This window comes from Equus quagga, chromosome 18 (genome assembly GCF_021613505.1).
Source record: "Equus quagga isolate Etosha38 chromosome 18, UCLA_HA_Equagga_1.0, whole genome shotgun sequence".
NCBI lineage: Eukaryota > Metazoa > Chordata > Mammalia > Perissodactyla > Equidae > Equus > Equus quagga.
Window position 1 is genome coordinate 5,678,319 of NC_060284.1, and position 27,453 is coordinate 5,705,771.

Sequence of the window (27,453 nt, forward strand, 5' to 3'; positions counted from 1 at the left end):
CACATCCGGGTTCTGGCCGTGACCCAGCGGCTGCCGCCGCGGAGATGTGACCCGTCAGTACGGCAAACATGGCGGAGGTAAGGGAGCGAGCGCCCCCGCCCCGTCCCGTCGCCGGCGCCCAGGCCGCCGGGGGGCGCGGGGTGGGCCTGACTGGGAGAGGCCCGGCCCTGCGGCGCCGCTGCCCACCTGTTGTCCGGAACAGGCCGCGCTCGGCGGGAGCGTCCCGGGAACTTAGTTGGGTTGCGCGGGGGTCGGGGAGCGGCGGCGCAGCTGGACTTCGGGGGCAGTTCGGGGGTCGGGTGCCGCGCAGGGGTGCGGCGGAGAGGGCGGGGAGGGCGGGGGGCGCCCGCCGGGCAGGGGCGCCTGTGGCGCAACTTCGCCGGGCGGTGCGGGGCCGGGAGCGGAGCTGCTGCTTCCTCTTGAGCGAAGTTTCTTCCCTCGCGCCGAGATGCTCCTGCGCCCTTCCGCGTCCCCCCGCCGCTGACATCCAGGCCGTGTCGGGGGAGCGCGCAGGCCGGGCGGCCTCGGGCTAACGCTGCTGTTCCCGATGGGGATGGGGTGCGCGAGGAGAAGCCCCCTGGCCTTTCGCGGCCCACCCTCTAGTTTGGGGGGGGGTTCTCCCAATTTCTCCAACAGTTCTACCCCCCCACCCCCACCCCAGCTAGAACCTCTCTTTCCTACATTTCACAAGAGTTGCTTTCCACCCCCCCCCCCCCCCCCCGCCTTACTTTCCAGGGTTTTGGGGGTGTTTTTTCCTCTTCCAAATCAAGGCTCGATTCTTGTCTTCTTTCTCCTCTAATTTCTCCCTACCTTGTGGAACAATTTCTTTTTCTTTTTGCTCGTTTTCTAGTAAGTGAGTACCCAAAGCCTCGTTTTTCCGGTGGTTTTTTACGTGTTTGGGCCTCAAGTCGGCGGGCAAACAGCGACTGTTATTAATTCGAACTTAGTATGTGCCACTAGAGGTTTAAGTTTTTGCTTCTGATTTAAACCTTTAAATGTCTGAAAATTTTTTTAACTTTTTTTTACCCCTTATCCTTGGAAGGGTTTCATTAGTCTTTACATCCTGGAGTTCAAGAGGTGATATACTTGGACTTGTATGTCTCTTTGAGTAGAGGCACTCTAAATGATTGATAAGCCGTTTCTCTTGTGTGAATTACAATTTTCCTGGTCTCGGAGGCACCCCAAAAACAGATTCAGGAAGTAGGTAATTTTATTTGCCATCCAGCCCCCAGTTTTCGTCTTCATGATTTGCTAAATGAGCTCAGTGGTGAGTACTTTCATCAATACCATAAATCTCCTTTTTAAACCTTGGAATACAGAAACATGGTTAAATTATAGAAAAATATTAATTTGGAGCACTTTTCATGTACCTGTTGATTGGAAGGACCAAAAGGTTAACTTTTCTGGAGTGGCTTTTAGGGGGCGCCTTCTGCTTCCCTTGTGGAAACTGGCTTTATATTTATGTGCTAGCGTATTTGCTGTTAAAGAACTAGAAAGGTTTTACTGTAGCAGGGCTGTTTGCTGCCAGTATTCTTTCTAACACATTTAATATTTCTGATTTAAAACTAAATTTAGATCTTAGATTTGTTTCCATTTCCTTTGCTCTTTGAGGTTAAAGCATTGTGTTTCAAGGCACGTGAGTTGGAGAAGACATAGTAGTTTGCATTTCACTTAAATGTGACTGGGTTTAGTCCACTGGGCTGAAAGAGTTTTAGTCCTGGTGAGGGTCTTAAGTGCTTCTTTCCTTCCTATGTGAGGGGGAAAGGGGGTGGACGTAGCTGGACTTCGATGTGTGTTGTCGGCCAGCCTTCAGTGGGTGCTGCTTTCAGTGAGAGCGCTTTAGATGAGCAGCAGTGTGCTGTAATGGTTGATGTGGCTGCTTCCCTCGTGGTGCTGCTGCGATGGTTTGAGCTTTAAGTTCTGTAGTCATATTTTAAGGCCAGATATTATTAAAGGAAAATACCTTAGTGTATAAAAATACAGTGAAATTTAAGTTTTAAAAACCTCACCCAGAAATTTTAACTGCCCGGCACAGTGGAAACTTAATATGTAAATGTAGTATACTAATATTTCGTTTCTTGTTTTAGAAATTAAAGATGGTTGCGTTAATGTCAGAGAGGAAAAGCGATATTTTGAGTCACTAATCCATTTCCTAATATTTTCAAGTGCATGTTTTAGTTTTCTTGAAAGTTGCATCACTTGGAGGATGGAACTCATGTTCTGTAGGAACACATGGATGGTTCAATTCCAAGAAGGAAAAAAACCTGATTTTGTTCTCAGTGCATTTATTTAGTGACCTGGTATCTTTAAAAAAATTCGTCTTTTTATATTCAGTTCTTTGTAGATGGTTTTATTTCTAGTGAGTTTCGAGGAAGAGTGGAGGAACCCTCTTCATTTGTGTCCTACAGAAAAATCTAAAACAGGTGAAGAGGTGAAAAGTAAAATTAATTTATAATTTTCTGATCTCAATATTTTAGTAATTGGGATGGGTTTAGAGACTAATCACTTAAAAGAATAGATGAAGGAGAAATGCTTGGTTTATAGAGTGCTTTGGGGTAAGCTCTCGGGAAATTCTTTCTTTGCGATGCCAATATAAAGCATGTGGTAAAATAATTCACATGCTGTGCTACCGCACTTCTGCTTAAGTGGACCTGAGGATTGAAGTTAACTGGTGGAATGACAGTCTGTGGAAGGCAGCAATATGCATTTACTCGATAAATCTGAGGGGAAAACAGGTTATTGAAGAAGCATGTCTCCAGAGAAAAATGTAGGTATTATACTTCTGGGAGGTTTTGTTGTTGTTTCTTGTATAGGAGAATGACCCTCACCTTGTTTTTCCAGAAAAATATGTAATTCTTGAATACAAATTGCTTTAGATGTGAATAGAATATACTAATTTTTCATGCTTGATCTGTTCATCTTAGTCAATCCATAATAGGAACAACGTATTTAATGATTTTTCAAATTGAGGTAACATTAAAAACGTATTTAATGTGCTTAAATGACATATGCTCCCCTTCTTAATACTTTTGGGTGATATTTCTCATTGCTTATTATCCCTTAAAATTATTTATCAACCTTCTAAAAGGAGGCTCTCCTAGTCACACTTAAGGAAGGAGATGACAGGATAGTCACAGTTTTACGAATGCAGTGAGAGAGAGAGGAAGACATAGTTGATCCTGTGGGTTTTGTAAGGAATGTGGTGTAGGGACCTTTGGGAACGAACAATTTGTCTTTTATTTTGGAGTTTGTAAACTCATAAGGGACTTTCTTCTCAGGGAAAAAAAGCCACAGCATAATGCAAGATCTTTCTTTTCACCTCGGCCATATTGCTGCCATATAAAGAGAAGAAAATTTAATGGACTTGCTTTTCTGTATTAGTTTTAAGTATTTTAATATTTCCAGAAATGATACATAATCTGTTTATTCACTATCATTTCTATCCGTTCCTCTTAAAAACAGACTCCTTGCTTACTAGCATTTTTTGAGTGTATTTGGAATTTGTATTTTAAGGAAATAGGATCATCCTGACTGTTATTCTTGATAGTGTTGATGTCTGCTCTAAACAAAACTGGTTTCACTGCAGTGAATTTAGGCCTTAAATAAGTCCTTTACTGGCAAGGAAATTTTTTTTAGTATGTATACTTCAGAACTATTAAGGATTTACCTAAAGTAATCAAGAACACCATGCATGAAAGTCCTAAAAAGCTTAATTCAAAGGGAATAATAGAGTGCTAGAAAAGGTCAGAAAGGTCAGTGGGGGAAATACAAAAGTGAATTAGTTTTAGAGAATTCTTGTAAGTGAGACTACATAATCAGTTTCCCAAGTAATTATGAAATAAAACACTGCCATTGAAACTTCAGGATGTCTTTATGAAAAGTAATGCGCTGTATAGAAATTTCTTGCTTGAAGTTCAGATTGAGTCCCTGTATATTTCAAAAGATTTGCAAATGGTTTCAAAATTCATTGCAGTGATTAAACTGTCAAGTACCAGTAGTTGCTTGGGACCCACTCTGTTTGACTTATTCTGTGGTTTAGAAAAATGACTGTTATAATTATGCTTATGTAGATATGAAATTCATAAAGTAGTGCTCTCAAAAAGCTTTTTGCAATTTGAGATCATCCTTTCTCAATAGTCCTAGATTTAAAAAAATAAATTTAGGAGAGTCTGTTAAACATATCCTATCCATTTAGCTTAGTAGTGTTACGTCTTTTGAGCAATTCATAATAAAAGTAAAGAACTTAGATCTCAAAGGAAAGTGAACTAAACTTGAAGAAATCTAAATCTTTTTATCTTGGAGAAAATGAAACTGAGCAGAGTTTATGCAGTTTGTCCTGTGTTGCGCAGTTAGTGTGTGGCACGGTTAAGGCTGGAACCTAGGCTTCTGAGTTCCCAGTGCTTAGTAGTAGCTACTCACCCTCTGGATTGCTACTACTGTAGTAAATTTGCTAATTTTAACTCCAAGACTTTCGCAACCTTTTTTATGCCCCAGAATTCCTCAGGGTAACAGCAAAGTTAGGTGATTTAATTTCGTGTGGAGGAAGAGGGCTAGGGAACCCTTGGCACAGTCCCTCTGCATTCTCCACCCTGCAGTAGGGACCCTGCCTCCTTCCTGGCTCTATCCCCATCCCCATCGCTGTGAGAACCTCTCATTTAGTGTCTGCATTACTAATTAGGTGATAACACTTAAAGAAAAGGTGGTGGAATTGGTTTGAGGGGAAAAATTGGTTCTAACAGTTATGTTCATTGGAAAAGAAAATCTAATGATTGCTTTGTGTTTTTACTTACTTATCTGTTTATTTATTTATTTATGGTAATGCTGTAGTTAGTTGATCTTTTACTCTCTCCCAGTTTATAGTTTTCTGGTGTATAGGATATTTCTCACCATGTTCTAGAACAACACAAAAGAGAAACATTTGAAAAAATCTACTGCATTGAATATTGTTACCGCTCTTAGCAACTTGATCAACAATTCTGTGTATGGGTGAAGGTGTAAAAGCTGCTGTAAAAGTTACTACAGTTCATTTTTAGATTTGATTTAGTCTACCCATGCTCTGTGTGTGTCTGTCTAGTGTTATGTTTTCCATCTCAGAGAAAACAATTATTTGTGTACTCAGAAGAGAACTAGGTTACTTTCCAAAATTATAGACTTGTTTTAAAAAATGTGACAAGTCCTAGGTTTTCTTAAAAAATCTAAAAGTAAAGGAAGCAAATGAAAATGACTCATAATTCCACAAAATAATCTCCACTCACTTTCTTTTTAAAAAACAGAGTAACACTTGTAAGTGGTTAGAAAATTCCAACAGTACAGAAAGGTATAAAATAAAAAAAGGCTTTTCTCCCCAACCCATTCCCTAAAGGTAACTATTGTGAACAGGTTCTTGTGTATCCTTTTGGGGGAAAAAAAATTTTATTTATATTCCAGCCCAAATTTACTCCTTCCTCTCCACTTTTCTTTTTACTCTATATATATGTGTATAATTTTTTGGCATTTTTTTTCTTAATACAAACAGATCTGTCTCTCCTTTTTAATGGATTGATTAATAGTGTTCCATTGCTTGGAAGAACTGTATTTCATTTCTAACTAGTTAGATGATCGACTTTGAATTTTTTCCCATCTTTTTGCTGTGAACAACTTTGTAGTAATGAATGTTATACAGATATCTTGGTGTGCTTTTTTGGGCATAGCAGTAGGGTAAGTACATATTGGCAAAGTGATCTCCAGAGTGGTTGAACCAACTCATGTTTGTACCAATAATATATGAGTGCATTTTAAATACATTGTAATCCCCAATGTGAAATCTTCTTTACTGCTTACATTTTATAGTTTGAGCTTTTTCTAAAAATAGATATTGTTACAAAGGCTTACCTCTTTAGCTTTGGTTTTGTTTTTTCCCCCTTCCCCCTTTCCAGTTTACTGTCATCACTAATGGTGGATGTTGCCGGTTTTCCTGGAGGGTATTATTAGAGATACCAGTTCCTAAGAAGACATAGATAATAGTCTGACGTGACAGATGACAACTTGCAGTCACATTTTAAATATGCTTTGAACAGATGAAAACCATTTTAAAAAGAAAGAAAAAGTAGGAGGGAAGGAGGAGAGAGGTAAAGAGAAACATTTTTTACATGGTTGTTTTCCTGGGAGGCACAGAAGGAATCGGGTCCTAGACTTAAGTTCCACCTTCACCACCCACCATGGAACCTTGATCAGGTCGCAGTATCTCCTTGGGTTTGCTAATCTATAAAATGAGGTAGGCGGGGCAGGTATTATTGCCAGGTTTATGGTTATGGTCAGGTAACTTTTACATTTGAGAATATGAAGTACTATATAAATGTAAGCTGGTTCTAGTCTCTGAAATACCCAAATAAAAAATGTCCTCATTTCACATTAAGATCTCCTGTATTATGATACTAAAGTCATATTTTATTTTGAAAGATAATTTTGCTGAGGAAAAGTAATATTTGCAATATACACTGTTTTCAAACACCAGGTTTCCAGAAGCTCATCTTTGATTTAACTGGATATAATTAACTTTTAAGAAACTGATCTCATTCCCACCCTCCCCAGACTGATGCAATGGAATTTTATTTTGCACATAGACACTTAAATATGTATCTATGGGCAAACCATCCCTACTTCTCCGTCTTCATCCTCATCGAGATAGACCGTCAGTCAAGTCATGGTTCTTGGAACGTTCTAGTATGTCTGACATAATGTGATCATTAATGCTATCTTTGAACACTGGATGTTCTACTTTATGCCAGCTATGCCTACAAATGTTATCAGTCTTCTAAACATTTGGTATCTTAATGTACGGAAAATATTTGGGGCCTTTTTCAAAACTTTAAAGTGGTACCTATTTCCCAATAAAATAACAATCAGTATGGTATTTATTGGCATCTAGTGCTGCTTGAGGCCTTTTACAAATTAAAGTATATAGAGGCCATTCACAGTTCAATATCTCTGTTATTGCCAAAATCTAACATAAGTAAAAATGTAGCTTTTATTCTTGAGTAGAATAACTTTTTTTGTGTGTGTGAGAAGGATTGACCCTGAGCTAACGTCTGTGGCAATCTTCCTCTATTTTTTATGTGGGATGCTACCACAACATGGTTTGATCAGCGGTGTGTAGGTCTGCGCCTGGGATCCAAACCCATGAACCCTGGGCCACCGAAGCAGAGTGCACAAACCTAACCACTAGGCCGGCTCCTAGAATAACTTATTTTTAATCAGAAAGCCTTTTTTATCAGAAAACTGTTAAATGGAATAATTATTGGAGTGTTCAAAAAGAACTAAATGCTCGAAGAACCATTTCTTTTAAGCTCCTAATTTGAAAGAAATGCTGGATTTTCTTGTTTATGCCATGCAAACCTGTTTCAAAATTATACTAAAAGGGAAAAATAGCATCAAAAGGCTGCTCTGGATAGTGAACCTGGGACCAGGTGAAGATAGTCATTAATGTTTCTGTAACCTTGCAGAGAAGTTGTGCTTAAACTTGGAAAATAAAGTATAATTGCATGAAAGAAAAGTAGATTAATATTTTAAAATATTGACTGGCTGTGTAATAATTTATGTGATAGTTAAATCCATTTTGAGCCAGAAATATGTAGCTCTGCCCAGAAGATGTTAAGCAAACTAGAAACCCTCTTCATGGTCACATTACTCTGTCGCGCTTTTCTCCAGCTTCCCATTAGAGGAAGCGAATTAAAATGTAGCAGTGTTTTGACTCTGTTGTGGCAGAGTACCTTTTAAATAAAGATAATGGTGGTCGCTTGAAAATACATAATACTGAATACTGTCAGTCTTTTATTAGAATAAGACAATGCTATAGGCAAGAACCATCTTCTTCCAAGAATTAAAAGGAAAAACATAGGACCTTTGCAAAAGTGTGCCTCAAAAGAACCTGTCACCATGTAGAATCTAAAGTGTCATACTTACTACAGTAGCATTACGTGGACACTTTTCAATGTGCAGTTTTAATACCCTATAAAAATTTGTCTTAGATGTCTAGCTTTTGAAAAATTGGGCACCTTCCTCATTTCTGTTTTATTTTTCTTGCCTCTCTGCCTCATTACTGAGCAGGAATACTACAATATTCCTATTTCTTTTTGTTAATGCTTTTGGCTTTCCAACCTCTGACTTCTAAGAGGCATGAAATAGATGACTCTGAATGAATAGGCAAGGTGTTAGTTATAAGCTTGTCGTTTGAAGCATCTTTTGAGTTTTTGTTATTGAGTTTGTCTTAGTAGTTTATGTTTGTAGATGACTCGTTTCTATTTGTGAATTAACTGAATAAGATAAGGCACAGCCACAAATTGTCAAGTGGTGTATTACTAAAATAAGTTGCTAACAGTTTTATCTTTAAAATCTTCCAGATGCTTGTGGTTAAATTTATGAGAGGTAGAATGGTACAGTACAAGAGGCATTATAAGTAGGAATCTTTATGATCTTCCAACAGATAACCTCTAGATTTTAGCTCTAAAGGTTGCTAATTCTGTGATAATTTAAAAATATGTTGTTAGTAAAGTTAACCTAATGTACTGTTTGGTGCTTAAGTAACATTTTAATTTTCCTTCTTTCTTACAATGTAATTTTTATTTAAAATAGTGTCTTAAATTGTTTCCACCTCCCTTCTCATACGCAAGCCAGAAACCAGGTTGATAGCAAACCTTCTGTGTAATTTTCCCTGTATTGATAAGAAAGAGGATTTAGAAAATTCTAAGATCTAAAATCATCTCTCTTAAGTCACATATGTTATAAGACCCATATTTGTCTTTAAAATCTGTCAATTCCGTATATAGTCTCTGTTTCTAGAGTGTTTTGAATTTTTTCTGTTTAAATAAATATAGTGTCAGAGAAAGGATTACACCAGAAGTTTTAGTTTGTCTTAGACAATACAGACATTCACACTTACTGTAGTTTTGGTGTCATATTAGTCATTGAGTAATGTTTGGATACTTACTGCACAAAGATGCTAACTTTTTTTCTTTTCTCCCCTCCTCAGCCGTCTGTTGAGTCTTCCAGTCCAGGTAAGTGTTTTCTGTAATCTTTATCATCTCTGTTTGACTCAGATTTGTCCTGTTAGCTGCGTAAGAGGAGAGGAGTTAGACTGTTACCTGACTTGCTTTTCCTCTGAATGCTTCTCTTCTCTGGGGAAAAGAAATGGGTGAAATATCTGACTGCCCATGAAAGTGCAGCTGAGGCTGCTGTGAGTTCAACCTCGTAACTCTCGGTGGATTTTCTCTTTTTGTTTGATGAATTGCCACATGTATTTCTTATAGTTTTTAATTGCTGTTTGATTTGAAGTATATATGAAGTGTATTTTTTTTAAGAAGAGTCACTAACTGCTTAGAAATATTTGTTTGCACAGGAATTTCAAAGTATTTTATTTGAGGAAAAAATTCTTAATGCATTTAGTGAGAGAGGGAAAAATAAGCAAAACATTCACCAAATGAGTACTTAATGTTGTAAGTTACAGAAGTTATTTTTAGGTTTGAGTAGGATCAAGTTTTGTCCTCTGTATAGCTTTAGGTTTTTGTATTCTCTTTCAAATATGGTACAGATTCATTTTTTCATTAGCGATTGTAAACGTGTGATCTTTGGACCAAATCTGGGCCACAAATGTTTTTTGTTTGGCCAGTCTAGTGACCTTAAAAAAATTAGAATATTTTATAAAAATCTGGATTTAGGCTTCTTATGATCAATCAGAGGTTCTGGCACCACTGGGTACAGCATTCCCATGTGGCAGCATTTGGTTGGAGCTAAATAATGGCCAGAAAAGAGTCTGCTACTAGTCTTTCTGCCTCAGTGTCTAGGGACTTTTCCTTCTGCGGTGGAGTACGCTGATTAAGGAACAGCCTAATATAGCTAAAGAAGAGTGAGAAAGAGAGCCCTCTGAGGCATGCAGTGTTTGATTTGAAAACGTCTTGCATATATTGAATATTTAGATATGATGTATTACTGAATTTTCCAGATTATTGAAGCAATCACCTTTCTGTGTTTTAGATTTTAGAAAGTTAGTTTGTAAAAAATGCTTAACATAAGCTTCTTTTTAATGGTTCAGAGTTCTTTTCATGAAGACAAATCGTGGTACTCTGTGTGGTACAATGCATCAAGTAGTGGTTGGACTAGCTTCCTCCAGTCCCTTCTAAATGACTAGTGGGCTCATTTGACAGTTGATTTTGTCATGTTTATTTTAGCTGAAGATGTTTGACTCGGCGATAAAGTACATTGGGCTTTGTGATATTTCTGAAACTCAAGGATTAATTTTTTTACTTCCTGGTTTATAAATATGTTCTTGATGATTGAGGTTGGAATTAATCTGATCTCAGATAAATATTAGGTTACCATTTTCTTTTTAGGACATGGAATTGTTCCTAGTATTTTTTTTTCTTTCAAACACAGAAATCATTTTCTTTGAAAAAATAGGTTCTAGTTGTTTTTGTTAACGTTGTGACATCACAAATAGACTGAGTTTTAGATATTTTTCTATGAATTTTTGAGACATTCATCACATAATACATGGGTACCTAAAAATGTGTACTCTAAAAGTGGCATTAATAAATGGATTTTGTAGTTTCCATTGCATTTGAATCAGCCTGGGCTGAACTGGAAGAAGAGTGGAGTTTGAAGAATGCACATGTCTTTGATGGGCTTCTTGCTGAATGCTCATACAAATAGATTGAGTGATTTTTTTTTAATTGTTTTCAGACTGAGGAAGATCTTTTGAGGTAGACAGCATTTGTTAATATCGGGCTTCTGCCCAAGGGAATGTTTATTGTTCTTATGAATAATACTAATTGTAGGCAGTTACAAAAGTTGGTAGAAAAAAATAGGACCAGAAGCTTCATGTAAAAAAATAATTTTTGGTTCACTGGTGAGAAGCTGTGTCCTTTGCAACATCTGCACTTTGGAATTGATGCCGGTAATAATTGTCACATGACGTAGGCTAAGTGGTTTGTCTCTAGACTCCACCGGTGTAAACCAATATGGAGGCGTAGTACAAGGCTTTACCTGTAAGACTAGTAGCCATTAGAGGTGGGGATTTTAGGGTGCGGAAGGTAGTAAAATGATTACACATGGTATGAGTATGTTATATGGTATATTATAAACTGAAGTTATCTTTTGAATCTTTGCAAATATGTAACATACCTTTTAGTGTAGGATGGAATTTTATGACAAAGCAGTGGCATTTGCCTTACTCTGAAGCAAAATATTTCTTTACATAAAGCACCAGACTCCCTACCCCTAATAATACATTTTTGGGATTTTTTTTTCCCTAGGAGACAGCCTAATGATGGGACTAGTAATTAACAGAAAGGAATAGGATGGTTAGTTGGTCCCAAAGAACAAGGCTAAAAAGAAGTCAAATAAAACAAAGAGGTCAGATAAAAGCAAGAAAAAAATTGAAATTGGAAGTTTATAGAAAACAGTGCAGTGTGTATCTGGGGAAAGAAATTAGAGTGAGAAGGGAGAAAAGGGTCACCCATACTTTGTTATTTCATGTAGTGGGAAGGTGAAGTGGCAATGCTTTAAATACAGTTGGCTTTGTAAATAATGACCTAAAAATGGGGGACTTCAGGTAAGTTGTATAATGCTGATGAAAAGGTGCTATGTCCTCATGTGAGCTTGATTTTTTTTTTTTTTTAGTTGGTAAAAGAGTATAAGTAGTAAGGAATTACGCATAATTATTTTTGACAGTATTTGCATCCAGTAGGAATTATATTATTATTAGGGGAGTAGTAGACAGTGGCGCTGCAAGGTGTTTTAGGATCATTATGCCTGCGAGGAAGAATAGTACAGCATCATCTGTAGGAATACAGAATTATTGAGTACGTGTCCTAGAAGATTGCTGGGTGACTGAAAAGTTTGGGGAGTGTTTCCATTGAAAACTCAGGAAGAAGAGAGAATGATTGAGGCAAGACAGCAACAACTAAATTAATGGTTCTCACACTGTGCTTCTGTGGAAACTTGTGTCCAGTCCCTCAACCAGTACTAAGATGCCCTACTAAAATTGTCGCACTTTTCTTCATTTCCAGAAGAAATTAAGATAATACACTTTTCTAAATGTTTTTATTTTGCAAATCATTCTAAAACTTTGATACTCATTTGTACTATAATATGCCTTATTGCTAAATAATAAACAAAAGAATAGTTTAGTTATTTTATTTTTAATATCAATATTTTGTGATGTTCCTCAAAGAAGACTTTAAGTGCTTTGCCCCCTGACCTGGCTTGCAGTTGGCTCATCTGGGTAAACGGGCTCTCTTCAACTGTTCTTCAAGGCGGAGACCTACTGTTTCTGAGGCTGTGACTTAGAGCGGGCGTGGAGCGCAGTGAAAGCACAGGTGTTGGAAGTAGCAGACCCAGGGTCCAGATTCCATCCTTGCCACCTACTGGCTCTGAGTTTAAAACATGCCGCTTAAACTCTCTGAGCCTCAAGTTTTTGTCTTTGTTTTTCATAGGATTGTTTGAAGATTAAATGAGAATGTATGTGAAGTGCTTGAACATAGTATTTGGCACATATCAAGCACTCAAAAATGGTTCTCATGCTAGAAATTAAGGGAGGTGAGAAGAACCCTGAGTGTTGGGTGCCCCCTTATCCCTAGTAGTCTAGTGGTCAAGAAATCGGCCTCTCTATCTCTTTTTTTTACTTATTGGTTCTCTTACTGGAGTGAAATGGAAATGTTGGTACATCTGTTAATATAACCTTTAACAGTTTAAACTGATAAAAGAAATTGCCACTTGATTTTTTAATGTTAAATAATTGATTTGTTTATTAGTAAACAATGCTTTTGCAAACTTAACTCCAGATTTGGCAATAGCCAAATGTGGGGATGGTTTACAGAATATATATGCCCAACATTTGCAGCCTGCTATTACAAGGCTTGACTCTATTGAGTACAGCAGTATTCCCCAGCCACCAAGCTAAAAATAGATTAGCTTACACATCACTTACTTATTAGATTATTTTTAATGGCTTTCGTAAGAGTTCTGTATGCAATTTTAATAAATTTTGCTTTTATATTCTATGTTTGAGTTATTTCAGATCAAAATCAACTAAGTTAAAAACAGCTACCTATATATTTTCTCGAAAGTGCTGATAGAAGAATAATATTTGAGTGCAGCTGTTATTTTCTCTGGACTATATATTTAGATGACTGTATATTTCACATGACTATATATATTCTTCTTGGGGGCCAACGGGGTTCATACTCATTGAGTCTATTAAATATCAGTCAAATTGTGATTTTTTCCCCCTACACCAAAGATCATTCTTACTTGATATGACCATTTTTCTTTATAACTCAGATTTCATGTTTAGAAGATTACAATACTCTTTTTTAAAGTTCTACACACTTTTTTAAAGATATAAACATCCAGTTTTGCAGTTGTAACTGAATATGTAGATGTGAGATGGGGCAAAAAGTAATCCCTTAAGAGATTTTTCAGGGGGATGATGAGTAAGGGCAAGAATTTTCTAAAACAGTGATACTTGCTATGCATAGCTTTTCCCTGCTATTTTTATTTGAGTTATATTCAGCTTCAAATACCTTATACATTAAATTAATATTAATGATACACTTAATTTGGTTTACCAAACTTTTAAAAATATTCTTTACCAGGAGGTTCAGCAACATCAGATGACCATGAATTTGATCCATCAGCTGACATGCTGGTTCATGATTTTGATGATGAACGAACATTAGAAGAGGAAGAAATGATGGAAGGAGAAACAAACTTCAGTTCTGAAATAGAGGATCTTGCAAGGGTAAATAACAAGAAGAGCTAGAGGGTGAAGTGGTTATGACTTTTTGTGGAGAGGGGAAACACTTGAAATTTTGGTTCTCTCTGTTTTTGGGGGAAAGTGCTATATATAATTGGTACTGAAAAATTCTGTGTGGTCATAGGTGGGATATTTAAAGTCTGAAATGAAGGACTTTTTTTTTTAATAAATAACTTTGTTATGTGAAATAGAATTCAAATAGTTAAACTTTGGTAAAACATCACAGGTTTTGGGTCAAAAATGGACTATAAAAGCATCTAAATTTCCTCTTAAATACCTTCTGTCCTCTCCTAATTACTGCCCCTTTTATCTACTCCCCTTCAGAGCCAAAATTTCTTATGAGTTGCCATCATCCTCCTCGTTTCTCATTTACTTCATAAAGTGCTCTAGATTGTCTCTGCCCCTTCCTCCAAGAGGACCAGTGATTTTATTGTTAAATCCGGTGTCACTTTTCTCTCCTCTCGGAGGTAGTGAACACACTTTACCACGCCCTTGTGTCTGAGTTCTGGAGTACCCACTGTCCAGTTTTCCCTGTCTGTTCACATTCACTGGCCTTTGCACACTTGTCTTCCTTTACCCAAGATGTAAATTTGGAATTTCTCAATTCTCAGTCCTGGACCTTGTTTTCTTCCATCTCTAGATCCGTGATCCTCAAAATGTAGTGTGAGGGTCAGCGGCTTTAGAAGCACTCATGTACTTACGAAGAAATGTGAATTCCTACGCCCCTCCCCAGGCCTACTCAGTCAGAATTTCTGCAGGGTGGTGCTCAAATCTGCATCTTCATTAAGTCTGCACACCAAATTTGAAAATTAGTAAACAAGATGAGCTGATCTGATCTAATCTAATCTCTTGGTGTCTGTATACTCAGTATTCCTCAGTTTATTTCTCGAGCATCAACCTATTCCCTGTCTCCAGTTTCGTTCATCTAACCACCTGCTTGACATTTCTGCTTGCATATCTCAGTAGACATCTTAAAATTTTAGATGTCCAAAACAAAACTATTGATTGATGTTCTCCTTCTTCTTCCTTCCCTGTCTTCTCCATCTCAGTAAAAAATGGCACTACTGTTTACCTTGTTGCCTAAGTCAGAAACCAGGGAGTCGTTATCCTCCCTCATACCCAATACCTATCCCTGAATAAGCCTGTCATTTCTTTCCACAAAGAGATCTCTTTTCTGGCTCTGGCTCTTGCTCCGTCTCTGCTGCCAGGTCACCATCATTTCTAGCCTAGACTATGGCCATAACTTCCTAACTGGTCTCTCCATTTCCTCTTTTACCACTCTCCCCTCCATTATTTTTCTGCAGCAGCCGTGATGATCTTTGCAAAATATAAATCAGTTTATGTAAGCCTCCTATTTAAAACTCTTCAGTGGCTTCCTGTTGCATCAGAAGAAAATCCAGACTCCTTGACCTGGCCAGCAAGACCCCCTGCTTGACGTGGTCCTTTTTCCATGTGTTACACTGACCTGTCAAGCTCTTCTGTAGCCACACCAGCTACTTTCGTTCTTAGGTGTGCTGGTTTCTGCCTATTTCAAGGCTTTTCAGCTCATTCCAGTCTCTGGTATGTACGTTCCGAGGCTGGTTCCTTATCCTCTTCAGTCTGGGCTAAATGTTGCCTCCTCAGAATGGCCTTTCCTGTCCCCCGATTAGCTTTTTTTAGCCAGTGTACCCCATTCAATGCTTTCTTTCCACCTAACACAGCTAGTAGTTATAAGTTTGTTTAATTTATTGTCTGTATCCTCCTTTAGTTCCGTGAGAGGAGGGACCTTGTCTGTTTTATTCACCAATGTATTTCATGGTACCTAGCAAGAGTGCTCACTCAGAGGTTTTGAATGAATGGATAAATCAAGCTGGTATGCTCTAATTAAAATTTATTACAAATCCAGTCTGCTGTACTCCGTAATAAAAGAACATAATAAATAAATAAGACATAGTGTCAACCTTTAAGCATTTGGAGTGCATAGTATCATGGAAAAATGAATTAGTATGCTTTTATAGTGATGAAGACTAATCTATGTTTTGGAATTTTAGTTTGGAACTTTTTTTTTTGGGGTGAGGAAGGTTGTCACTGAGCTAACGTCTGTGTCAGTCTTCCTCTGTTTTATGTGAGATACCACCACAGCGTGGCTTGACCAGCAGTGCTAGTTCTGCACCCAGGATCCGAACCTGTGAACCCCAGGCCGAGGAAGTGGACCTCACACACTTAACTACTACGTCATTGAGCTGGCCCCCTAGTTTGAAACTTTTTAAAGTGTACGTTTAAAGAGCTGGAAAAGGAGTCCTATTAATATTTAGTCACCTCTTGTCAGGTGGTCCCATTTTGGGTCATTTTGTGATTAAAGCTGGCTTAATTCACAGTGCCTAAGCAATTCAGTATTTTATTATTTTAAGCCAGAGAACAGAATTAGTCTTACTGGCAGTGATGTATAGTTGTTATAAAAGCTTTTCAAGAATGGGTAAAAAAGCACGTAAGAGCCTGGAGTCAGAACTTTCCTCAGGACAGGGTGGAAAGCCGTTCAGAAGACGGGGATGATTTCCTTGGATGATTCCAAACCTACATGAGCAACAGAGGAAACAGTTAATTAAAATTCACAGTCACTTGGTACATGTGAAGTGGAAAGGCAGTTGTTTCCAACTTTCTGCCTATATTTTACAGAAACTTACAGCTTTATGTAGATTGTCTTGTTTCTGAATAACTCATCCATGGGGTAAAAGGTAAAGGAGGAAATTCTTTTTAATTGAATAATTTACTCAGTACAGGTTATATAATAGGTTATGAGGTGGAATGAGTATTACTTTTTCCATTTCAGAAAATAGGCTATTACATTTAATTAGCACAAAATTACTAATGGGCTTTGCTAAAATTTTGGGCATGTTATTGTCTATCTTTTTTCTCCTTTATTGCACTCCTTCCCCAGTGCTTTACAGCCCCCTGAAACTTACTTTCAAATGACCCTTCCTTAGGAAAAAGTAACTAAAATAGAATTATTTATGGAGAATATAGAAAGGGAGAGAAGGACAGAGGAACCAGTCTTTTATCGTTCTTTTCTCCCAGTCAGTCTTCTCCCTTCTCGGATACTTCGGACTTCTAGAGCAGTCAGGCTGAGGTTTAAGTGGCACAGAATCACCAAGGCTTCCCTCTGGGATCTGCAGCTCAGCTAGTTCAGGGCCAGTGTCATGGATTTCCTATAGTTAAACTCTTTGGGTATGAACCAAACCAAACTAGTTTTTGTTTTTATTAAAACAGTGAGCAAGATTTTGTTGTATTGATTACCGATTTGCGTTTTAGAAGCAAAACATTATAGTTAGGTCAAGAATTGGTAGGGTGGTCTTTACCTGGCCCTTTGGTTGCATGAAATGGACTTTTGATGTAATGACGGCAGAATTCTAACAGTTGATTCATTCAGGAGTTAATAACTGCATAGCCGCTGGTTTTAAGTTCATTCAATTTGAATTGTAAAATTTTAAGTGAAAACTAGCTTTTCATAGAAGAAGCTTTGATGTGTATTGTTATATTTGCATGTATGAATTTTATCAATATAAAAGGAACTTTAGGTATGTAAGTTTAGCTTTAAATGTTTTAATAGAATTAGATATACAGGTTAGAATTTAATTGTGGTGATCTTAGAAGGGGTGTGAGAATCATTTCCGTAGTAAATAGGCTTTTGTTTGCTAGGAATAGCAATAGCCAGGTGTTAACTCTGTTTTAACATGTGCTCTTCACACTCAGCCTTGCTTTGAGCGGCACAGTGGGGCAATCTATTTGGGAGAAGGGGAAGCAGGATCACACAACAATATTAATACTTAATATTCACTTTAAAGTGCCGGACGCATTCCATCTGGTGAATCTCCAGAGCTAGAGAATAAAGGTTAAAATGCGAGAGATTATTTTTTGACATATACACACAACATGAATTATATAGGTTAAAAAGGGAAACCCCAGCATGAGGATTATAAAGAGTTCCACTGTTTCCCTTTCTTCATAGTCTGTCTTATAGTCAAGCCTCAACCCCAACAGATTGGTTACTTTAGGAAGTGTCTCTCTAGTCCAATCTGGATGTAGTCCCTTAGGCCTTCCTGGCTGGGAATTAACCTCTTTCCTCCCCTCCTCATAAACGTTTATTGGTAAGTCAGTTTGGGTACAACAGATATGAGAAGAGTACTGTGTCCATCCACCAAATGGCCCTTGAACGACCAACATCTGCTGCCACATGCAGTCATTTCTCAATGACTAACCCCCTGATGTGAGGGATAGGGAGCCACCACCTCTGCAGCCAAGAGCTGGACATCACTCCAACCTTTTAATACTGTTGTTGGTGCTTGGTAACTTTACCTTACTGTTTTTAAGTTAAAGGACAGATTTAATTTCAGTATAATGTTTGTCTTTTTAAAAGTCTATTCTTTCCACTTCCAGTGAGCCTCCCTTCTTATTCAGACAGGATTGCCCCTCTTTGTGTGATAGTGCTTAGACAACTTATTTGTTAAAACACAATATGCAGGTATAGTCCACATTCCCGTGTTTTTGTTCATTTCGTACAGTGTCCATTTTCCCTGTTTCTTATAGTTTGTCAACCAAGCATGTCTCATTTCATGCTCCATCAGGGTGATGTACACTGAACCCAGGGTCAGGTTTCGAGTAGGGCCGTATACATGCATGTGTGTGTGAGTCACACTGCCTCGATCAGAACTCAGCTGCACTGCTTATTCAGTCTATGACTTTGGACAAGTTACTTAATGTCATTAAGCTTCAGTGCTATTCAAGGATGCTATATGTAAAACGTTTAGCACAGTGTCTGGCACATGGTAATCACTCAATACATTTTAGTAATTTCATTCATAAAAGTCCCCAAGAGATCTGTTACCCCAAAACTGTGAGGATCTGTTGTACTTGACCCATAGTTTTCTCTTTTACTCCATTCTCCCACCCCCATTTCTATACTCTTGACACTTGTGTGAGTGGGAATAAAACATTGTGCCACTTATTGTGATGTTTCAGTTTAAATTGAAGAAAACCCCTTAGTACCTGGTAGAACACAGACTTTGATAGTGTAAGCTAATGAGAGATTGTCTGGAACAGGTGACTGACTGACAGGCCCTAGTGTAATAAGGTACTGTCTGCCACGTTTCATTTAGCTTTTAGTCTTTTTTTTTTTGTAAGATTGGCACCTGGGCTAACAACTGTTGCCAATCTTTTTTTTTTTTTTTTTTTCCTGCTTCATCTCCCCAAACCCCCCTGTACACAGTTGCATATTCTAGTTGCATGTCCTTCTGGTTGTGGGATGTGGGACGCCATCTCAACGTGGCCTGACGAGCGGTGCCATGTCTGCACCCAGGATCCGAACCCTGGGCCGCCGCAGCGGAGCGCGCGAACTTAACCACTCGGCCACGGAGCCGGCCCCATCTTTTAGTCTTTTTTTCAGAGGGAAATAACATTTGCTTTACAGGATATCATTGCTGTTATATCAGAATATTTGGGGGCAAATAAAGAAATCCATCTTGAACCAGCTTAGGCAAAAGGAATGAAGTGCGAGGCCTGTGTGATTTCATTAAGGGCAGGGGGATATCTAGGCCTCAGGGACTCAATTGCCACCACAACATATTTTCTGTTTCTGGTTTTCTGCATGGTGCTGTCCTTTTATAGACCAACTTTTTTGATACGCAGTCACTTCCTAAATTTGCTGCTTGAGAAAGTCTGTGTTTCTTTAGCTGCTGCTGGTAAAAATCTGGAAACTGTGGCCAACCTTGGGTCATGCGCCCATTCCAAACCTGTGACCAGGCAATGCAGTGATTCCACTTGGGTCAGATGTGACTTGGTCCAGGAGGTGAGCTTTCACTCCAAGACATGCTTGGAATGGAGGAAGGAACATTCCTGGAAGAAGAGTATAGAAGTAGAAAGAAAGGATTGAGGGGCAGACAGCAATCAATGATCCTTATATGATACTTGCTGAACAGTCTCAGTACTTCAGTTGGCACATAGTAAGGACACAATAAATGCTACTTGAATTTGAAACTGAGGATTCCTCAGGAAAATTGATGTTGGTTTTTATCATGCTTGTAGCCAGTGCTTGCTGCAAGATCTTCTCTTTATACCTTAGATCAAGTAAGATGCTTTCATAATACTGTCAAACTGTGACTCTTGTATTCCTCAGTGGGTCATGACTGTTATTTACTAACTTGGTATTGGTGACAGAAGTTAAGTTAAATGTTAATACCTAAGCAAAAGCATAATACCACTATATACTCTCTGTTCTTAGTATTAAGCAAACATTTTCTTGGTGGAATGGGCAAGGATATTTTGTTTATACATGATAGAACCCACCTAAAACTACCTTTGAAAATAAACTTTTTAGAAGTTTATTAGAACTTTATTGTTTTTATTATTTTTAAGAACTTTTTTAGAAGTCATATATATGTGTATCTGGGTCCAAGGAATGTCTAGAACCAGAGATTCAGTGTCGCCAGGACCTCACGATTACTCTTAACCCCATGGTTAAATCCTGTGGATTCTGCTGCAGGGTCTCAAGTTTCTCTTTACCACAACCACTAACTGACTTGAGGTTCTGGTTATACTCCACGTGAGTGCCAGCAGTGGAGTCCACCCTCGCTCGGTCTCCCTGGCAAACTGAATCTCTCCCTACCCACGTCCATCTTGAACATTTCACTGTGTGTATAGTTTTCCCTCAGCCCTTGCATAGTGTCAATTACTGCTCAACAGCTACTCTCAGATTGACTCAGAAGTAGAGTCCTTGTACATAGCCCTTTAGAAACTAAGTAGAACTAGAGAAAGTAAGTAAAAATACTTTAGTTACTCTCACCAGGGTAACCTGCTCATTCATTTTTGTTTCTATCCTTGTGTAGTTGCCACTTCCTCTGACTTGAGTGACTTTTGTGTCTGCCAGGTCTATTACTGTTTCTCCAAATTCAAGCACTTCTCCAAATACACTGATCAGCCACTCTTTAACTCTCCTTTCTTCTCTGCTTAGTCAGTATTGGAGGTGTTGCTAAATTTTTAGTTGAGAAATGAATTTTTTGTAAAGTGAGTCATAATTCTCAGATGCATATCCAAGAGGGAAAAATCTTGCCCTAACCGTGAATATCAGACATTCCCCATTCCTGATAGTGGTAAAAAAAACAAAAAATCTCCATGCATTTAGTCTGTCACCTGTCCTTCTGACGCATAACTGAGCTAGATGTGAGATGTTGGTGATAAGCTTTATGAAAGATAATGATCAGGCTTTGTTACCTCCCACTAGAAACGCTGATTTGCAATGTCTTATCCTGGAGCTGTGAGATGCGTGGTTCTCAGGGTGGTCTGTATCAACAGCGTCAGTATCACCAGGCACTTAGAAAAATGCAGGCACTCAGGCCCCACCTCAGCCCTGCTGCATCTGAAACTAGGGTGGGGCTCAGCAGTCTGTTTTAATAAGACCTGGTGTGATTCTGTTGCCCTTGAATTTCAAGGCTGACCAAAGAGAGAGAGCCTGAGGACATTTATTTGACTGATAATCTACCTCTGTTGTGTGATCTCTCAAATACCACTTAACTCAGTTGTAAAAGTTAGGGATAATAGTAACATCTATTAGCGTAGTTTTAAAGATGAAATAAACACAGTCATGCACTGGATAATAATGTTTCAGTCAATGGGGGACCACATATGTGACAGCAGTCTCATAAGATTAGTGCCATATAGCCTAGTAGGCTATACCATCTAGGTTTGTGTAAGTAGTGTAGGGGAGGAAGACATTTTCCTCTACCTTCTAGGTTCTTCTGGCTGGTCTAAGAATTAAATTGATATGAGACAGAATAACAGGAGAAAAGCAACAGTTTTAATAACGTGTGTACATGGAAGAAACCCAGGAAAACCGAGCAACTTGCCAATACGGTCGAAGCCCTCACCTTAAATAACATTCTCAGCTAAAGACAGAAGATATTGGGGATGAGGAGAGTCAGGGACTTCAAAGGTGATTGGCAAAAGGATGACAATTCACAGGTAAATGAAAAGGAGCAAATGTTTGGAAAACAAGTATGTGTTTGGCCACACAGAAACAACACAGAGGGAAGCCCAGCAAACAGGCTTTTCTAGGTTCCTCCCTGTCTACACCTAGTTCATGTTATGCTAAGGTGGACAGCTCGCTTTCTGAGACAGGTTTTTTAGTTTGAATTCTTTTAGACAATTAAGAGGAAGGAACAAGAAAAACTTTCTGAGTCTTTTGTTTCTTAAAATAATTAACCTAAAATAATCCTTATGTTAAAGAAACACATTTTGGAGTGGCAGATTTTGTTCCCCTTTAGTAGACTCTACGATGTTTGCACGACGACAAAATCGCCTAAACGCATTTGTCAGAATGTGTCCCTGTTGTCAGGAGACATATGACTATATCGAACAAGTTCTTTATGAATTCTTAAGGTCCGTGAAAATATTAGTTGCAAACTTAACGCTAAAGTGTTTTTCCTGGTTTGGCCCTTAGTCATACTAGATACTTCAGTTGCTGTTTTTCATAGTAGTTATTTCAGTTGTTAAACCTGCTTTTAATTTGTGGTGCAGAATGAGTATATAAAAAGTATGAATTGAGATTAGGAGGTCTAGGTATTACTGTAACATCTGTTGGTGCGTGTTTCTCTCTGCTTGATTTTATTTACAAATAAAGGTAGCAAATACTCCCATGCGGTGCTTTTAAAGATGTAATGAGATTGTGTAATACTCTCCCTCTGCTTTTGTTCAGCAAAGAGATAGAATAAGAAAGTGGAGTCTAAAGCACTTACCACAAATACCTGGCACATCGAAGACACTTTACGCCAGCTATTATTTGCTGTATATACAGCCAACTTTCTCTATATCTTTCTCTTGCTCTACTTCTTTCTTGATTTTGAAGTTCTGTTTTAGTTCTTACGTCCTGACTATGAATTCCAAAATTTCTGTCTCCTGTACCAGATCCTCGGTGCACAGACCAGATGCTTGCATGGGCTAGATCCTTGAACACCTCAAGCACTGTTTGTTTTTCTGCACTTTGAGGGTCCCACTCCGAGGTGTCAAGCAAGTGTACCAGCTGGTCATTCAGCAGGCATTGGTAGCACCTTTCCTGAGAGACTTACCCCTTCCAGGTTGTGGCTGCTGCAGGTCATAGGACTCTCAGAATTGATTCCTCTTTTAGAAACAGATTCATGAACTGATGGATAACTAAAATATCCATTTACAGTGTGAAATAGAAGTGTTAAACCGCATTTCTTTCCTATGAGAAAATTTTTCAACTTAGAATCATTAGTTGTTTCTTGCGCAGGAATTCTGAGTGGCGGTAGTGTTATCAGGTTGTATCAGGTCATTGTGTACCCATCTCCACTGTAACAGTATACTTAATGCATGGGCTAGACTTATTTCTGTCCCAGGATGAGGCTATGAGGCTGCTGGAGAATTACAGAACATGTCCTGTTTCATGATTCTAAACTGACTGGTTCTTTCCGTTAAGTTCTTCTTCAGTGTGTATATAATATGTTCAGGTGATTTGAATTGTTTTCTTTTTAGAATCAGAATTCTGTCATGTTTCCCTGATAGTTGATATAACTTGATTACTGATAGAGTGATACCTTCTGCAGAAAGCTGATTTCATTTCTCCACATCTGGGTGTTTCTTCATTTTACCCTCAGAGGGTGTGTTTCTGTGGGGTTAAGGGGAGTCCTGGCAGAGGCAGCATGGTGTACTGATAAAAGTCTGGGCTTTTGGAATTAGGTTTGAAATCTGCTCTGCTACTTGAAAATTGTGTGATTTTTGGAGGAATTGCTTAATCTGTCAGCCTCGGTTTCCTCATCTATGAAATGGAGATACTATAACAGTTTTGTAAGATAGTAAGGATTCTGTGAGATGATTTTATATGTAATTATAGATAACCCTAGAAAAGAATATATGGCTAATGTAATCCAGTATCATTCCTGTATATCGTTGCTATTTTACTTTTAATGTGTTTGAGCTGGCCTGTGAATTTCATCTCTGTTTCTGGGTGTCTTAATTTATTGTCTGTTTTCTAATTATTCTATTTCCCCACTCTCAAATTGTGTGTGGCACTCTTATTAAGTGTGAACATCCATACATAGTGTTAACTGTCTGTGTACGTTTATGGAATTGATTGCACAAAAGAAAAGTGACCAGTGTCACTTTTTTTTATATTTAAAGATTTTGTTGTTAGCAATTAGAATTGGTCAGTCTCTTATAGAAATTCTTAAAAAGACTAGGATTTTCCTAGGTTTCAGAATTATTTTAGTTTCGCTTTTTATGCTTTGAGAATTCTGGATGTAGTTCTAAGAATATTGTGTATGGAATGACTATAGATTTGTGAATTATAGGAATATGAAATATCACTTATTCTGAAATTAACTTTTTATTTTGGTCTATTTAGGAAGGCAACATGCCAATTCATGAACTTCTCAGCCTTTATGGTTATGATAGTAATGTTCGACTACCTGAAGAAGATGAGGAGGAGGAGGAAGAGGAAGAAGAAGGTGAAGACGATGAAGATGCTGATAATGATGATAACAGTGGCTGTAGTGGGGAAAATAAAGTAAGATTATACACGCATATTTTTAAGATTGTAGTCTTTATTCTTGTTGAAGTTATAATTTATTAATATATTCTTATAATCTATCTTTTTCTGATTTTAAAAGTAATACATTTAAATGTTAAAAATTAAGATATAGGAATATGTGATAAAAATTAGAACTCCCCTATAATTCACTCCTGAGAGGTAATAGTTTTCTCTGTGTCGTTCCAGATTTCTTTTCAATGTCTATTCTACATAAATTTGTGGCAACTTTTTAAAAATGCTATTGTTTTGGGGCTAGCCTGGTGGCGTAGTGGTTAAGTTCATACGTTCCACTTCGGTGCCCCAGAGGCCTCAGGTTCGGTTCCTGGGTGCACATGTACACCCCGCTCATGAAGCCATGCTGTGGCAGGTGTCCCACATACAAAGAAGAGGAGGATTGGCATGGATGTTAGCTCAGGGCCAATCTTCCTCACAAAAAAAATAAAAACTAAAAAAATAAAAATGTTACTGTTTTTAGTTAATAAAGGCTAATTGGCAGTTTTGTATTCATTTTTCTTACTTTGCTTTGAAATAATTTTAGATTTACAGAAGAGGTTCAGAGAGAGTACAGAGAGTTCCTGAATACTCTTCACCCAGCTTCCCCTAATTTTAACATCTTATGTAATCATGGCATATTTATCAAAACTAAGAAATCAACACTAGTACCATACTATAAAACTACAGACAATTCAGATTTCACCACTTCTTCCACTAATGTCCTTTTTCCTGTTCCAGAATACAACCTGGGATACCATGCTGCATTTAGTGTATTTGTCTTCTACTTGTATTTGGAATACTGGACCCTTTCATCTACAGCAGTTTTCTTTACATCTTAAAGAAATTTAATGTATCATTCTACAGGAGGAGAATATAAAAGATTCATCAGGTCAAGAGGATGAAACTCAGTCTTCCAATGATGATCCATCACAATCTGTTGCTTCTCAAGATGCCCAGGGAATAATCCGTCCACGTCGATGTAAATATTTTGATACAAGTAAGTGTTATTGGTTGCTATAGTTTGGATGTAATTCTTACTGATTAATATACAGTCATGTGTCCCTTAACGATGGAGATACATTCTGAGAAATGCGTCGTTAGGTGATTTTTGTCATTGTGCCAACATCGTAGAGAGTACTTACACAAACCTAGGTGGTACAACCTACTACACGTAGGCATATGGTACTGGTCTTATGGGACCACTGTCATATGTTCAGTCCATCGTTGACCAAAACATCGTTACGTGGTGCATGACTCCATGACCAAAACTTCTAGTGTTTTTTTTTTCATTGCTCTGTTGGAATTCATTTACTCTGAATTTCACTCAACAGCAATGGGATTGTGTTCTAGGTTATTAGGTTAGCAATGCTGGGGCCCAGTTGTCGGTGAATATGCTACAGTAATTGTGTCACTACACTACTTGATTTTGAGCATGTTCATTTTTCTGCCTCCTAACCCTTCTTTAAATTTAATTTGTTTTGTAGTCATCTTTTTTTATGTCTCCTACACTTTTCCTCAGTTTTCATTTTCTATTTTCTTTGCTTCTTAGCCTTTTTTAGATATGTTCATAAGCATTGCTTTCTCTAATCAGTGGTTCCCAGGTCTAAAGAATTGGTTGACTCTTGAGGTGGGAATACTTACCCTCGAAAGAACTCACCTAATTTTTCTACAGTTATGATCTGGTCAGAGGTGACCAGTAGTTGAGACAACATTTAATGTATGTGACTTGAATATTTGCATGCTTTGTCTCCTCCACAGTGTTTTATTCTAAGCAGGAATCATTATTGTAGAAGACAGTTCTTTGATAAGAAAAAGTCAACCGTTAGTGTTAGTAGTTTAAGTTTGTGGTCTACATTTCTCTACTTTGAATGGAAGAAAAACACTTGAAGAAGAGTAACCTGTCATGAAATGTAGTAATGTAAGAACTGATTAAACATTCTTACTGCTTTGTATGAATGATTTCTGTTACACATTTAGTTTAGAAGTGAATGTTGTGCTGTTAAAAATAATTTTATTGTGAGTTTTGATCAAAGAAATGGTCCAACTGAAAAGCATATGAATGCAAGGAGAGATAAGTTACTGAATAATTGTGTTTATTTTAACTTCGGGGAAAATGTGGTATTTTTCCTTAGTTAAATGAAGAGCAGATCCATTGCTAAAGTGTGCTTAAAAGTGGGATGCAAAGTGACTGCCTCTTGAAACAGTATTTATTGCTGTACATCTAATCTGGTCTTTCAGTTGTGATGGAAGCTATACATATACTGCCTATCCTAGCTTTTCCATAGGAAGAATTAATTAATAATTCTATATGAAATGTTACCCTTGTTTTGAACTTTCTGTGCCATTTTCGAGTTGAGAAGATGCTGGCAGTCTAATAGTTTTCAGTTTTCGCACACCTTTATGTAAATACATTGTTACTCCAAAATGTAAGCAAATGGCAACTTGCCTGCTTTGAATAAAATGGAGGTGTTCATACATGCACTCCCTTCATGCGCTGCCCCGGAGTGATGCTACTGCGTTCTCAGGGTTTCAGAGAACACTGTTTGGAAACCACTGTTTGTCCAAATTCTCATAAGGAAAGAAACGGAGATCGTGTAATTTATTCTGCCGTCAGGCTGTTGGCAGCAAAATTAGCTTTAGAAACAGATTATCTCGACTCTAAATCAATTTTTTTCTTAAAGTTTTTTTAGGAAATCGTTTTATTAGAATACAGTTGGCTATGATTAGGATTGTCCTAAAAGGTTTATGGAGGATTTGTGTTTTTAACTGATAGTATATTATTTGATTAGAAATATCTTGGCCTAACTCTGCAGATAGCTTTGGGCATATTTAAATATTGATGGTAGATGTAAAAATGATACACAGATATATACAGTTGTGGACAGGATAAGCGATCATTTTAGAGTATTATTGTCTTATTTATTCTAGATAGTGAAATAGAAGAAGAATCTGAAGAAGATGAAGATTATATTCCATCCGAAGACTGGAAAAAGGTAGGTAGAGTCATATTTTCCCAAAATATAGACAAATATTTAAAAAGCCAAGTGTAATTATTTTTTTACTAACTATATATATTGATAAAATTGAGGTAAGCCCA

At 37.9% G+C, this 27,453-nt stretch overlaps 1 protein-coding gene across 2 annotated transcripts in view; it reads left to right on the forward strand.

Annotated features, from left to right (window-relative positions):
- The window catches only part of MIER1 (MIER1 transcriptional regulator), a 59,303-nt gene that overhangs the window by 5,904 nt on the left and 25,946 nt on the right, over nucleotides 1-27,453 (forward strand). The window contains exons 1-6 of one of the 2 annotated variants that reach the window (XM_046645245.1): nucleotides 1-77; nucleotides 9,008-9,032; nucleotides 13,629-13,774; nucleotides 24,177-24,338; nucleotides 25,221-25,353; nucleotides 27,285-27,349. In XM_046645245.1, the coding sequence (XP_046501201.1) occupies nucleotides 69-77; nucleotides 9,008-9,032; nucleotides 13,629-13,774; nucleotides 24,177-24,338; nucleotides 25,221-25,353; nucleotides 27,285-27,349 (540 nt within the window). In that variant the 5' untranslated portion in view covers nucleotides 1-68. The remainder of the gene's footprint in view (nucleotides 78-9,007; nucleotides 9,033-13,628; nucleotides 13,775-24,176; nucleotides 24,339-25,220; nucleotides 25,354-27,284; nucleotides 27,350-27,453) is intronic. The other variant, XM_046645243.1, reaches the window with a different exon arrangement.